The sequence below is a fragment of the Neurospora crassa genome, linkage group III (assembly GCF_000182925.2).
Source record: "Neurospora crassa OR74A linkage group III, whole genome shotgun sequence".
In the NCBI taxonomy this organism is placed as follows: domain Eukaryota; kingdom Fungi; phylum Ascomycota; class Sordariomycetes; order Sordariales; family Sordariaceae; genus Neurospora; species Neurospora crassa.
In genome coordinates, this window is record NC_026503.1 from 5244987 (window position 1) to 5259532 (window position 14546).

The following is a 14546-nucleotide window of genomic DNA, read 5'->3' on the forward strand; positions in this document are numbered from 1 at the left end:
CAGTATTGTTGCCTTCTGGGTTGGGGTAAGGACTAAGGAAGCAAAATCTGGGTTGTTCTGGCGAGAATTGAGGCCTTTAAATACGTGGTCTAAGGACGTCAATTTTTCAAGGTTGACCGTGAGACCGCCCCATCCGTAGTTGTGGTGGTGAAGCATCTCATGGGATGGTGAATGATCTTTGTTGCGTTGGACTGTCGCAGGTGGATAGGGTGAAGTTCATGCCAGCTCAACTATGGGATTATAGCGTTCATCCCAGTGCTTCTACCGCACTTTGATGGCTTCACAACCCCGTTACAGCGTGGAGGTGACCCGGCAGACCACAGAGACAGTTTCAATGATGCTCGGAGTCCGGCGGATGGAAGCTGAGGTGTTTGATCGTTGATCACCGCCAGCTAAGAGAACCCCGGTCATTCTTCGCTTTCACCTGGCTTAGCTCAACCATGATTTACTAGGTATGAATCCTTCCTCAAGGTACCAGATTCATGCGGGCCGGACTGGAAGGCAGAGTTGAAATTGAATGATGGAGCAGTTTGATCCCCAGAGCAATCTCAGGACGAGATCCAAGAGCCTTTCACTGAGAATAATGGTGCAGGTATGGTTCACAACTAAGGGCGATCAATCATGAAAATAGAATGATTTCAGTCACGACTGGAGGGTTAGAAGTACCATTGATGGTAGATGATAGCATCGAGAGCAGCAAGTAGACTCAAGTCTGCTCATGTGAGGAAGTTGTCAATCAGATGATAAGCACATATAGTGTACCTCTATGAGGCCAGAGCTAGGTACCTCTAGAGGTAGGTACCTCTATGTTTTGAGGTTTCAACGGGCTTGGTTTGATCATGAGTGGCACTTGAATCCATGAGCTTCTGAGGAGAACTGAAGCTCAGATTGTCAATTTGCGCTTCCTAAGATATTCATATTACGAGCGTGCCTCCGGTTCTGCGAGCCTGTGTTAATGATTTTCTTCCCTCAATGTTCTTCCAACGATTTTCCCCTGTCTCTTTTCCGTTCCAGTCCTCTCACTGGTCTTCATTTGTCCAGCCTCCTTCCTCCTTTCTGTCCGGAGTGCTTTTCTCCGCCATGGTCCTCCGCTGCACTTCTAGCGTCTCCTTCTTCTTCCGTGGCTCCTAGAAGCGCTCTCGCACTGAGGGCACATGATGTCACTCTCGTTGGTGTCTCCACCGACATACTCCTGGCCGGAGCAACCGCGGTACCTGAGCCCTGAGCATTCACGCCTAAGCATGACCTCCCGAGCGTATGGCCTCACGTATGTCTCTCCGGCACGGTTGACCCAGCCGTTGTCGGCGACGCAGCTTGCTCCTTGGGAGCAGAAGTGGAATTTGTACCAGATTTGACACATCTTGGATTATTTGCTTTCTTGGGTTGTTAGTTACCTGTACGCTGTGTGTGTAGATTTCATGTATGTAGGTAGGTGTCTTGATCCTTACCTGTGTGCTTGCCTGCGGTGTTCTAAGTCTTCTAGTTTGGGCTTTCTGGTTTGGTTTAGATGGTTTGGGTGGTAGAAGGAAAGCCTCTATCAGGGCATAAGTTGGAGGCGTTATATAGGTACCTACCTACGACTATTAGATTTTTGTCCTCATCACGGTGAATCTGAAAGCGGCTTGTGATGTTCCCGAAAGTGAATAGTGGTCCACGTGAAGGGCCCATGAAGGGAGGAATTGAAGGTCATTGCAAGTGAATATCTCTAGGTACCTTAATCTCCACCAATCATCAATTCGATCCCGAACGCTTGCCAAGTGAACGAAAGCTTTTTAATTCCATTCACCACCTGTACCAAACGGCAATATTGCAGAGTATTTGCAGATACCTAGAGGTACCTACCACAGCGGGAATATAAGGAGGGTTTCTAGTCTAGAAGGGGGTGTCTAGCCTAGAGTGGAAAACTAAACTTGTCTGGTGAACTAGGCTAGACGAAAAGTCTAGCCTAGACGTGAAATAGGAGCCTCTGATTGGTTGAAATGGGCTTATAGGGGGCAAAAGTTAGGAACCACTATAATAGCCGCTATTACTACTATAGTGGGAGAGTGGTTTCCCTTACTAGAGGTAGTTACTTAGGTAGGTATTTACTTATGGGACTTCGACTTCGAAGTCTAACTATCTGAATGAAGGCATTTCCAAAGAGAACAATGCGAAACTTTCGCGCGACCGAAAAAAGGCGACTACCAGCGGGATTGAACTGGTAGCCATAAGAAAGAGAGCAAACACAAGAACCATTGAGCTACTAGCCCAATTGAATAATAAAAGCGTTCGCTGTGTTGGTTCCTATAGGCATTTGAAATCCTGAGAAAGAGTGACCGCTACTAGAAAAAAAAAAAAAAAAATCCAAGCTTTCAAAGGTTTGGGAAAGAACCATCACCCCCAACCAATCAGGAGCTCCGTCCAATAAGCCTAGATTGAGTATCTAGCCTAGACAATGTCATCTAGCCTAGATGACCGCCCGGTTTTCCCGCTATGGTAAGTACCTACCTATCATTCTCTTGTATGGATGCTCAGGCTGTAATCTTGGCGGCAAAACCTTGCCAAAACATTGGGTAAAAGCCTCCATAACGGGGTCTCTTTTTCTTTCTTTTACCGTAGTGAATGGTGGTAACACAAGGAACTACTCTACTTCGAAGAGCAGGACAGTTCACTGGATTCCGGGCCCTTTATTTGCTGGCAAGCGGATATCCCACTTCACCACGACTTGGTATCCAGTACTTGGGAAAAGAGATAAAGCCTATTGCCATCCAGTTCGTGTGGGAGCTTAAGTGATAGTATTTTTACGTTGCAAATGGGCATGAGCTCCAAAAGACATGTGAGTGTCTCACCAGGGGCAGGTGCTATGGTTTAAACAATCTCGGCCCTTCAGCGGCCCTTTCACCGGACTAGCGCCAGCGAGTGTTTACACAGAGATGTTCGCGATGAAGCCTTTAAACTTGAGCTCTTTGATGGTATCTAAATTGTGTGAATCCAGGCGCTGTACGGAAATCTTACGAGTACAAACACAGCCCTATCGACTGCCTTCCACACCCAACTGTGAATTTGACCCTCATCTTTCCTTCCGTTCGCTGATTCCTTCTGTAGAGGTACGTTGGAAGATTTCAACAATCTCTCCACACCCCTCCTATCACTCAAGTACCATTTCGTGTCGAATTCGTTCACTCTGCTGCTTTTGGTCCTTGATTTCCTTTTCAATGTTTTGTTGGTAGATGTAAAGACGAGAAATTATAGCCTACGTACCTAGGTATGCCATTGAGTGGCGCAGGCGGCTTTGAGCTTTACCAGAGTTGGCAAATAAGGCAAGTCTCCTCACTGGTCTTGGTCTCGGAGCCAGGTCCCAAAGACCTTCTTTGGCGGCAGTCATAGCCGCGCTCAAAGTTGGAGCAACGACGAATGCGCACGAACTGTGCGTAGGACTTGGCGTAGGATTGGCCCTGACTATTGACCCAGCCATAGCCCCCGCGGCAGCGGGGACCTTGGGCGCAGTACTTGTATTCAGTGTAAGTGTAGCACATACTGGCGCTCTGTGATGGTGAGGATGTTAGCTACCTCTAGCATCTGGCCGTTTAGTTGTAGTGGAGTGATTTCGCACTTACATTTGCCTTGGTACCTCTAGGGATAGGTAAAATGGGGATTGTTGGGTTTCCGACGTTTGGTGTGACAATGAGAAAGAACTCACGGATGGAGGGTTTTATGCTGCAGCGGCGCCACTGTTAAATACCTATTGAAACCTTAAAAGCTTTCACGCGGGAAATAACTAAGTCAGTGCCAAAGGAACGAAATGCCCGTGAATCACCTGGGTTGTGAATGGTATGGCGCGGATGGTGAAGGCCATTAAGAGACGACGGTAGGCTCTAGAGACCTGTAAGCACAATTGATCCTCCACTAGAGGTAAACTGCATCTCTGTGATTCATTCACTGGAGCTGGACTGTAAAAACCTTAAGCATCAACCTTCTTTTCCATCTGCCTGAATCTCAGCCTCGGGGTCAAAGAACATCTTCACCTTTTGAACGGCAACCGCGATCTTCTTGATAGAGGTAGGTAGAGGTATCGATCGGTCCTCCATACGCCTGGGGCATCACTTCACTCCATTCCAGTTTCCTTGCAAGATCAGCAGCCAATTCCCTCATCCCTTAGCCTCCCAGACTTACTGGGTTTGCTCACTTGTTGGTTCGCACGTACTTGAATCTTCCATGATTGTCCCCCATTGCCTGAACCTGAAGGTTCACGTCGGCGGTTCATTGAGGACCTCTGGCACCTCCCATGCAAATGTTGGCATCGTCCGCCCAACCGTCTAGTGGTTCGCATCAAAGCTCGAATGAAACAGACAGTCGAACTCGTTCAATTCAATGGTGGCGTCGGGTTGTAGGTGCTAACTGGGAGTATGTGCTCTCCGGTTTGCTGTGGCACGCTGTTCACGGGGAAGTTGCACAGGAGGCGTTAATGGTGCGCCAGTCCAAAGGCGAGATTTTGTAGAAGGCTTCAATCTCCCGGTTCTTGATGAGTTGGGCTCGGCCGTGCCGGCAGGAGTCAAACATTCTTCATGTTGACACTCTCGTGGAAGAAGAAGCGGGGCCAGTTTGAGGTGTCACTGCAACCGGAGATATCTGGGTTTTAATGCCTTCTGCGGTCATGAATGATTCGAAGTCGCATGGCAGTGGTCCAAATTGCCCGTGCCCATTGTACATCGGAACATCGGAAGAGGCATTATAGGTATTCATGGGTGCCTAGGACAGAAATCTTGTCAGAGAATGAGATGAAGGCCGAATGGTCAAAGAATTACTCAAGGCATGTTGTGAAACACGATCATTCTGTCATGAAGAACGGATCTAAAGTTCGCAAATCATGGTTACAAAACGTACCAGCTTGAAGAATGAGCGTCTGATTGACCTGTTGGAGAGTGCGCCACACTGCACCAGCCACCCCCCTGAGCGCCACAGCTCAGACGTCGACCATGCTTCATGGCAAAATCACCACCATCACTTTGGTATGTCAAGCAAGCAGGATCCAAGATGGCATTCAAACACTGTATAAAAATGCTTCCAAGTCCCTGAACTATCTGCGGAAATAATCAAAGTCTGACTCCAAGTCATAATCATAGACAATAAGGACGGGGAACAAACTAGGTACTATGACCAGCACGCAAACATGTCCAGTCCTGGGAAACCCCGAATCCAACAGAACTCAAACGAAGGGAAGCATGCAACACAATGAACATAATCACTCCCCTACCACTTTCCACAAGGGTTCGAAGGTGCCTACCTCTCGAACTACAACTCAACAATAAACTTCATCCCACCGCCGCTCTCTCTCAATTCCGCCAATCCCGGCGCGACGCTCTCCAGCCCCTTGCCCACAACTCTGACTCCTCCCGGGTGCGGAAATACGAACTTTCCTGATTCAATCAGCGCCGGTAACTCTTGAAGTGCGCGCTCACCATCGGGTTGATCCAAAATCATTCTTGAGAAGATCAGCGTCGCCTTGATACCGACGTCAGTAGGTACAGCGACTTTTCGACCTGTAGCCACTTCGGCGTACAGCTTGGGTCCATCTTCGCGAAAGACGCCCCAAAATGACATGGCCTTCAAGTTCTCCTCAGCCTTGATAGTGGTATTTGAGTCCAGGTCATTCGTGATGGTGGTCTCGTCTGTGTCACTCGACGATGGGAGAGGGGGACCAGATGGTGTAAAGGGACCATCATCAAGGCAAGCAGCCCCCGAAACGCAATCGAGGATGGCATCCACTCCCTTTCCTTCAGTGAGGCAATGGACCTTCTCGATAAGACCTTCGAACTCGCCACGCAAATGGGCAGTGGCTCCGCGCTCACGGAGTCCACGGTAGTACTTCTCGCTGTTGGTGGCAGCGATGATGACAGCCTTGGGGCCTAGCGCCATGCGCAGGAGCTGAATGGCAGAACTGCCAACTCCTGAGGAACCGCCTAGGACAAGAACGGATTTGACGCCGGATTCGTTTGCATGGTAGTCCTTCAGTTTATCCGCGCTGGGATCCTTGGGTGAAGTCGTATCAATTGTCGGAGACTCAAGATTCAAGAGCGATGCGCTGCCTTGGTGGGCAGGCTCGCTGTTCGCCAGGAAAGGCAGCCGAATACCCAGCCCACAGACAACCGCTGAGCAAGCCGTCATGTAAGCAAGTCTGCATCTCATTAGCACTTTGTTGTTACACCAATAGGAAGCGGGAAGAAACATGAACTCACGGGACACCAGCTGCCCACTGAAAAGGCCAACTTGCCGGCATCCTGGTAGCCCAACTCTTGTGCACACACGTCACATCCTGGAAGCCACCAGATCTTCCAAGCCAAAACCCTTTCTTCTCCAGTTTCCTGTCTGCCTTCAGGACCTCTTCCACCATCACTTTAGCAAGGTTTTTACTCGCCTCCATTTCGCCTGCACCACTTATCCCATCATCACCTTTTTCACCAGGTCCATGTTCCTCAGGTCCCTCCTTCTCAGGTGGTCCTCTCCTCATGCCGACCGGCCCGCTCAGCCCAAACACTGCCTGACCAACTCTTAGCTCATTCTCCTGCACATTCATTCCCACTAACTCAACAACACCTGCAATTTCAAATCCCAGGACTTCTGGCCATTTCTTGACCATGGTTTCATGCTCCAAGTTCTTCCAGTCGATATGGTTCAGACCGACGGCGCGGATACGGATGCAAACATCGTTACGGCCCGGGACGGGGTACAGATCATCGCGCGAAATCTGAAGACTGGATGTGTAAGGAGGGCCGTTGGGGCAAGGCATAACGGCCAGAAGACGAGAGATGAGTTCCTTTTGTTGTGTGGATGGGACATTGGCGGCGATGGAGGGCGGAGAATTCATATTGAGAAAATCCATTATAGGCAGTCGATGCTTCTGTTGCTGTTGACTTTCGATGGAGACGAAAACAATGTGCGAATGTTCCCTTTTGCCGAGGTTAGAACGGGAGCGAAGGGTAGAAATGATCCAAGTTGGGAGTCAAAGTGGAAAATATCGGCTTGACGTGTTATCGAGATCAAAGGAGGGAGGCAAGTTACTCGGGACATCGATATACAAACCATGTGCGAGAGGCGACGCACGCTTTGTGAGACGACTTCTGTCTTTGCGCTCGCTCCTTGGCTGAACTTTCTTGCCTTAGTGATGAATAGTGCCCAACAGCAGGACGGGAAGCAAGGCAGGCATTGGCGACTCAAATCAAAGAGCGAGATTGGAAGGGGGGGTTCCAGGGACACCTACGGAACTTGTTCAATCAGCAGAGAGGTGTTTTTGGACTACCTGCGCACCTAGTGAACCACTAGAGACCCGGCAATGAACAGAATCAGGAAACGGCAATTTGCACCTTGACAGCAAAGACAGGAACTTCCCGACCTCAGATATGTGACTCTTCCATTGCTCACTTCGATGTCTGTAAAGTGTAGAGGTAGGTAGGTATACGATGACCAAAAGCCACATCGCCAAACATTTTCCACCACATTAGGGCGACTCCTGTTATGAGTCCCAATCTTCACGTATCGCGACCTACCTAATATTGGATTTGCTCTGCGCCGTGAAGAGTCACATCGCTAGGATGTGAGTCAACTGTGCAATCAAAGAGCAGATCATGGTCGATAAGTAATGATGCCGCCACGAAGCACTCATTTGTCATCAGCAGCCCTTGCTTTTCTAGCCACGAGGATACCAATCAGTCTTCAAACCATCACCAACGGCAGTTTCCGAGTAACCAGTGCTCCAAGTCGCGCACAGACCCGCACCTCCCATATCCTGATCATATTGATCCTGGCAGATTCCAACACTCGGCCACGACTGCATATGGATAGTCCAGTCAGAGCAGCCATCAGAAACCGATCCACCGCGTTTCTGGTGCTTCTCATCCGCGTCACAGCCATACATGGGCGCCCTGAACCTCTGCAGGCACAGATTTTTGTCAAGTCTCACGGTGCAACCTGCCTTGGCAACGACACTGGTGATGACTGTAGTGCCGTTGTAGGGCCAGTAGGCAGCAGCAATGGAGTTCTCCCCGTGCAAAATCTTGTCAACAGCATAGCTGCCGAAGGTCCCGTCGTGTCCACCCTTGCAGAAGTAGTCAATGGCCCGCCAGGAAGCTTTCTCGTCTGCCCACCAAGTCTCGTTATTGCAGCTCACGGCGATGGCGGTGGGATTCGGAAGTGCCGAGCTTGCTTGTGAAACGCTGAGTGTAGTAGCAGGTGCAATTGGCTTCACCAACTCCGTCGTGACAACTGTAGTGACAGCAGTTGTGACTGCAGTTCCCTCGACAAACATGGTAGTTGTATCAACGGCAACAGCTAGGACCGTACTTGTCTCCTTCACGAGACCGGCAACAGTATACGTGGCGACACTTTTCCCACCATCACTATGTCCAGCAACAGCATTGCCACCCGGGCCAGTAACCAGCATGCCCGCCCAACTGTTCTCGTTGACCGTCTGTCCCCTCAGACTGTTTTTCAACCAACAATTCGGCTTCAACGCAATGCCTGCAATGTAGCTGAAGCCCAAACACTGAGCATACTCTGCACACCACTTTGCGCACTCTTCCCAACTGTGCCTCATGCCTGCGTTGAAGTTCCAGTTGGCTGCCTGATCATAGTGATCAATACCGCATTGAAGTTGGTACACATTATTCGTGGCATGGTCAGTCCAGAAGGTATTGTTGTCGCGTGGGCAGGAAACGAGGGTGGCTGAGGCCGAGGGTGAGAGGGTGACAACCGACAAGGAGCTGGAAGGAATGGGGGAAATAGGCCAGGGGATGGTGAGGGTACTGCCACTCTCGGTGTCGCTGACAGTGGAGGTGAGAAAGGTGTTGGAAGTAACAATGGTCGGCTGGAGAGGACCGGTGTCGGTGGGACGGGCATCGGTGGGGAGGACTGTGGCTGGAAGTGGAAGTCGTTAGCACGCGGTCATCGTAGGTCGTGGGAAGGGGCTCAGAACTGGAGAATGGGGGCATAGAATGTGGCGCGAGGGTGTAAACAGCCATCCTGGTGAGGCCCAACACAGTGACACCGTGGCAGGTACTTGTGAATGTGAACAAGGGAGTCAGGACTCAGGGGCAGGAATGGCTCACCAACAGCAGAGGGTTGAACCGCAGCAACAGACAGACCAGCGGCATGGACTGACTGGACCAGGCCACCGGCAAAGGCGATCAAGCCTGAAAGAAGGTGGAAGCGCATCGTGAAGATGGAATTTGACTCTTAGGCGTGTCGACCTCCGATTGAAAGAAAAGAACGAATGGACGCCGTCGACGACCGGCTTCGGGGTAGCGAATGTGAAGTTAACGATCGTGGGAGAAGTAACGACGGAACGTTCCCCGCTGGAAGAGAGAAAGATGGAGGGACGAGGGGAGGGAGATTGATGGCGGCCTGACGCGCTCTTATGGAAGTTGAGAAGGTAGCCCGATTGGAGGGGGGAGAAGGTCGCAGCCAAAAAACGAAGGATGGAAGCGCGTTGGTCCGAGGAAATGACTGAGAGACGGAACCTGAGAGGAAAGTGACAAACGCGTCTTGCAGTTGCCTTGAACGGGTTTCGGCGTGTATTCCCGGGTCCGAAGAACAGACTGCCTTGTCCGATGACGAGTACTTCATGTTGGGAGGAAGGAGCGTCGGGAAAGAAAAGGCAAACGAGCCCAGTTGACTCCACATGCCGTGAAAGGTGAAAATACGGGAAGGTGCGGTGATAGCACGGGCCTTGGGATGGGACTTGGCGGTTGGCCTTCAAGGTCCCGCCGCACATGATGCGAAACGATCAATGGTAAGAGCGCATTGCGTTGGCGTCGGAGTCCATGGTAGCTACCTACCCTAGGTACCTAGGTCAATAAGTCTAAATCCAATGGGCAAATAGGGCGGGTCGCTTCCACTTACATCTCATGGTCCGGTTCTTTGGCCAATGCACAAAAAGAGAATACTTGGAGGCGAGAAGGGGCAGACAAGAGAAACAAGCGGGACGGCTAATGAAGAAACTCGCGAGAAGAAGAGCAACAGTTAATTATACTATGCAAAGATGAATACGGAACCATGGTATTCACTCCCAGGTGTCATTCAACAGCCACATGAAGCATAGAGGTACTACCTCCATCGGTCTCCCCGTTCAGGGAAGAACCTCCTCGAGATCCAACTTCCTCGAGCTTGGCCCGACGTACACCTTCTTCGCGTACTCAGTAATCACCCAATCCTGCTTCACCGTATCCCATGAACTCACATCCCTCCTCGTCAGCACCGCCTTGAACTGCACCTTCTCCCCAGGCTCAACCCTAAGTCTGTCAAACCCTCTCAGCACCACCTTGGGATCCTCTGGCCCACCGAGGCTCACGTACAGCTGCGGTACTTCATCACCCGCCACCTTGCCCGTGTTGGTGATATCCGCCGTAACAGTGTACATGATGTCGTAAAGAGCAGGGTTTCCACCGGGGTGATGAAGGCCGGATGAGCGAAGCAAAGGCTGCGCCGATCCATCGTTGGCCTTGGGCGGCAAGAACTCCTCGGCAGTCTGGCCGTACTGCGCATCGCCGCTGGAAGCAGACATGTCGGTGCTGTTGAGGTAGGGGTAAATAAACTGGTAGACGTAGGGGAACTCTGCGGCAGGGAATACGTAGTCTTCCACGCTTTCAGAAAAGTTTCCAAAAGTGGGCGCAGCTTCCGTCTGCCCTGTGGTGGGAGTGTACTCGCCGACTTGGTGCTTCTCGATCTTCAAGTTGCTGTACTCAAAGGTGGTATAGCTCAATCCAAAGCCAAACTCGTAAAGGACCGAGGCGTTGGCCTTGTCAAAGTGACGGTAATCGATAAAGACTCCTTCGGTGTAGTCCAGCTGAGGAGCTTCGTTCCCGTTGTTCGGCTCATAGAGAACATCGGTGCCGTAGCTTTCGCGCGTGGCACCCCAGGTGAAGGGAGTGCGCCCAGATGGGTTGACTCTACCGTACAAGACGTCCGTGATGGAGTTGCCGCTCTCCTGACCGGGCATACCGGCCCAGAGAATGGCGGTAATATTGGGGTTGTCGTACCATTCCGTGAGCAAAACGGGACCAGGTGTGTGGAGGACGACAATGGTGTTGTTACACCAGCTGGAAACATTCTTGACCAGAGCATCGCCCTCATTCCAAAGGGTGAGGTTCAGCCGATCACCTTTGTTGCCATCAATCTCGATGAAGCCTTCACCAGAGTTGGCGTTGACAAAGACAATGGCAGTTGCGTCCTGCTGGGAAACCAGGGCCTTGATTTCCGTGGGCGCATGGTTCCTCAAGACACTCTCGTAGCGAGATCCATCCTGAACAGCGCGGGCTTGCAGGGCTTGGTCGGGCGTCACAAGATAAGGGAAGTTACCGGTGCCGGAACCCCAGCCAATACCCAAGGTACCATTGTTACATCTATTGTCGGCGCATCCGTTCGGCCCAAGAGGGTTCGGCCCAGCATCCTCACCAATGACGGCCAGAAACTTGGGCTTTTTCAGGGGAAGGGAGCCGGTGTTTTTCAACAGAACTGTTCCGCGAGCTGCAATCTCCCTAATAAGGCTTCCGTGATCGCCCTGAACGTTAACATGCCAGTTGATCTGCTGATAATCTTTGCGAGCGGCCCAGTGCAGCGGGCCGTACGTGTCGAGGGTCCAGAAGGAGAAGTTGATGGGCTCTTGGTCCTCGACGGTTTGGCCAACCTTGAAGAAAGCAGCCATGATGCGCATGGCCATGTCGTCAATGCGCCACTGCGGGACAGTTCCATTGAGGACGGCGAGTGTGAGGTTGGTTCCCCAGTAGCTGCGGCCGCTGTTAAACATAGTATCACCGGGCATGCTCATGTCGAGACCGGCAGCAGCGCTCGCGACACCAGAGTGATGGGCTTGCCAATCGCTCATCACAAAGCCCTGGAATCCGTTTTCTTGCTTGAGCAGGTTGTTGAGGAGCTTCGAGTTCTGGCAGCTGTACGAGTTGTTGGCCTGAGTGTAGGCGCACATGAAGGAGCCTACACCAGCTCTGATGGCATCAACAAACGGCCACAAATACATTTCGTGCATGGTCTTGTCGTCAATGTTGGAGGATAGCGTTTCGGAGATGTTGTATCCGTAGTCCTGTGACTCTCCAACCTGTCTGAAGTGTTCTTGCTCGTTGCCGATAAAGTGCTTGGCGCAAGCGACGACGCCAGCGTCCTGTGTTCCCTTGATGGTCTCCGCCATGGCGATACCGGTGAGAACAGGGTCGGTCGAGAAGCCTTCCCAGTTGCGGCCGCCTTCGGGTGCCCGGCCGAGGGGACCGGCAACAGGTCCGAGGAGAACCGTGACTCCCTTGCCCTTGGCTTCCTGGCCTAAAGCATATCCGCGTTTATACATGAGACCTCGATCAAACGTAGCGGCGGTTGTGACCCCGGCGGGGAAGACTGAGTTGTAGTCGGTGCCACGGATGGCCAAGGGGGCATCTTGCATACACATGCTCTTCAAGCCAAGCCGAGGGATGGCACCTGTTTGGCCAACGCATTGTTCAGCGCCCCAGCTGTGTTGCGTCTACCTGTTAGCTTTGTTTGACGGTGCATATGGTATTGGATGCGCTGCGTGGACCACGTACCCGATGCCGGTTGTAAGGTTGACTTTTTCGAGCAGGGTCAACTGGGACACAAAGGCCTTTGCCTTTTCGTAGGCTTCTTCCCAGCCGATGGCCTTGGGGTCCATCCATGGTGATGGATAATGGGGTTCTGAGTAGGCAAGCGACCTCTTATTGAGCTGTGTTGACGATTCTATGTCAGCAAAAGGAAGCGAGACCGCCAGGACTGTTTGTATGGACAGCCATGGGAGGGCGTATCTGGAATGCATGTCTGGCAGGGACGGTTGGGCCGATCCCACGAAGGGCGAGTTGAAGGGTCAATCTGGATAAAATGGAACGTGCAGGTGTTTGGTAGCACAACTATAGAATGCAGTGATACTGATGATCCAGCAAGCTGGGAACGGGATCGAGGGAGATCTGGACATAGGAAGCGGAAAGAATGGGACGGGTAGGGCGGACGGATGATATATGTCGAAGCTTACCTGTTGATGAGAAGGATGGATCGGCTCGGGCGCAGCCAGGGCGAGATTGCCGCTCGCCAGCAAGGCAAGCGGAATGGCGAACTTCATGGCGAGATGTTCAGGCGTGGACTTTGACCCCTTATTCTCACCAGACACAGCACAGAAAAAGGTTCTTTGTGTGATGGAACAGTCCGAACACGGCCGATGAAGATGGCACCGAGTCGCACGGGGAAGAGCACCGATATATACAAACAGATCGACACCCTTGACCCCTGGCAGTCCCCGTTTATTCTGTTGTCCCTCTTTGCGCTACACTACATGCTGCCGTGGATGGTCGGATGGGGTCTCAGACAAGACGTCGAATTTGAACACAGGACCTGGATCAACAAGGGGTAGACGGTCTCCCCTGGTCCATGTTCTTGACCGTCGTCACTGGCCCGAAGGCTGAGGTCGCCATGTTAGAGTGGGCTTGGGCTGATGATCTTGTCTTGAAGCCATCCTTGCAGGGAAGAGAGAAGGTCGCGAGAAACTTGATCCGGTTAACGCGATCGTCGGCATTTAGGCGATTGAGCGGTGGGCGAAAGACAATAATGTCCGATGCCAAGGGGAGCAGATGTTGGGAAAAGGGCCGATCGGGCTTGCGATATGGGTCAGGAGGTTGAAAAAAAAAAAAAACCAAAGAGTACCCGGACGAGAGCACTCTTCCGGTCAGGCATCGAGTCGAGGAGCCGGAAGCGCGCAATGGTGGATGGGGTTGAACAAAGAATTGGCGGACCACGGCAGAAAATGGCATGCCGGGTAACTTGGGGTTGAGGTCATCGAATGCAATGCGACGGCTTCCAATTGGACGGGCTGCAGATGCCTGGTACGGTGGTACCTACATGGTCTGGTGCGGGGATGTGGGGATTTGTGGAGAATGGGATCGATTCCGCTACGGGTTCCCGTCCCGTCATTCCGTCAACCGGGCAAGAACTACTCGAGTGAGAGCACTTGGTCCCGTGATCCTTCAGGGTTCTGTTGCGATTGAATCCACAGTTCATGTGGTGATCAACAGCTCATGCTATCATGAACAGCTCATGTCATGAAACTACCTAGGTACCTACAAAGTCCATGAACAGATGTTCGGCATCGGATGAGACCAAATCTTGAAGACCCAAAAGTAAGCTCTCCATGGGGCCTCGGTTGAGCTCCCTCCATTTGCCGTGGTGGGGCACAAACCAGTGGCTCGTGTAATCCTTTTCATGGATCACCTTGACGGTTGAGTCGGGAAGGCTAGTGTGAGGTAGGCAAAACCTCGGAATCTTCCTCCATACGTTTGCCTGCGGTTCCTTGATGTCTTTCTTCCGGCCACCTCGGTTCCTCTTCTCCAGAAAAGCAAGCCATTGACCGGTGTGCCCTTTGCATATTACGGGGGACAAAAAAATGCTAAATGACTGACGGGACTTGTAGTCCATCGTTTTCCCACCTGCGAAGGGGACTGGAGATGAGATGTACACGACGGCAAAAGGTAACCTATGGAATACCTTGTGCCACCCACCTCACAAGAAAGCTC

The 14546-nt window shown here is 51.7% G+C and overlaps 4 protein-coding genes across 4 annotated transcripts; all 4 read right to left on the bottom strand.

Moving 5' to 3' along the window:
* Positions 1-2953: 2953 nt before the first annotated feature.
* NCU10427 (hypothetical protein) lies at positions 2954-3835 on the bottom strand (the record flags this gene model as incomplete). Its single annotated transcript, XM_001728233.2, has 3 exons — positions 2954-3178; positions 3241-3524; positions 3797-3835. The coding sequence occupies 2 exons, from the start codon at positions 3833-3835 to the stop codon at positions 3279-3281; spliced, it is 285 nt and encodes a 94-aa protein (XP_001728285.2). The 3' UTR covers positions 2954-3178; positions 3241-3278.
* Positions 3836-5271: 1436 nt separating this feature from the next.
* NCU08757 (hypothetical protein) lies at positions 5272-6844 on the bottom strand (the record flags this gene model as incomplete). Its single annotated transcript, XM_951013.1, has 2 exons — positions 5272-6154; positions 6216-6844. 2 exons carry the CDS (start codon positions 6842-6844, stop codon positions 5272-5274), a joined length of 1512 nt encoding a protein of 503 aa, XP_956106.1.
* Positions 6845-7371: 527 nt separating this feature from the next.
* On the bottom strand, positions 7372-9309 carry NCU08756 (hypothetical protein). The gene is made up of 2 exons (XM_951012.2): positions 9081-9309; positions 7372-8889 (listed from the first exon to the last, which is right to left on the bottom strand). The coding sequence occupies exons 1-2, from the start codon at positions 9184-9186 to the stop codon at positions 7664-7666; spliced, it is 1332 nt and encodes a 443-aa protein (XP_956105.2). The 5' UTR covers positions 9187-9309; the 3' UTR covers positions 7372-7663.
* A 670-nt stretch (positions 9310-9979) lies between these two features.
* gh3-3 (glycosylhydrolase 3-3) lies at positions 9980-13492 on the bottom strand. The gene is made up of 3 exons (XM_951011.2): positions 13016-13492; positions 12558-12712; positions 9980-12485 (listed from the first exon to the last, which is right to left on the bottom strand). The coding sequence occupies exons 1-3, from the start codon at positions 13100-13102 to the stop codon at positions 10100-10102; spliced, it is 2628 nt and encodes an 875-aa protein (XP_956104.1). The 5' UTR covers positions 13103-13492; the 3' UTR covers positions 9980-10099.
* Between the last annotated feature and the right edge of the window lie 1054 nt (positions 13493-14546).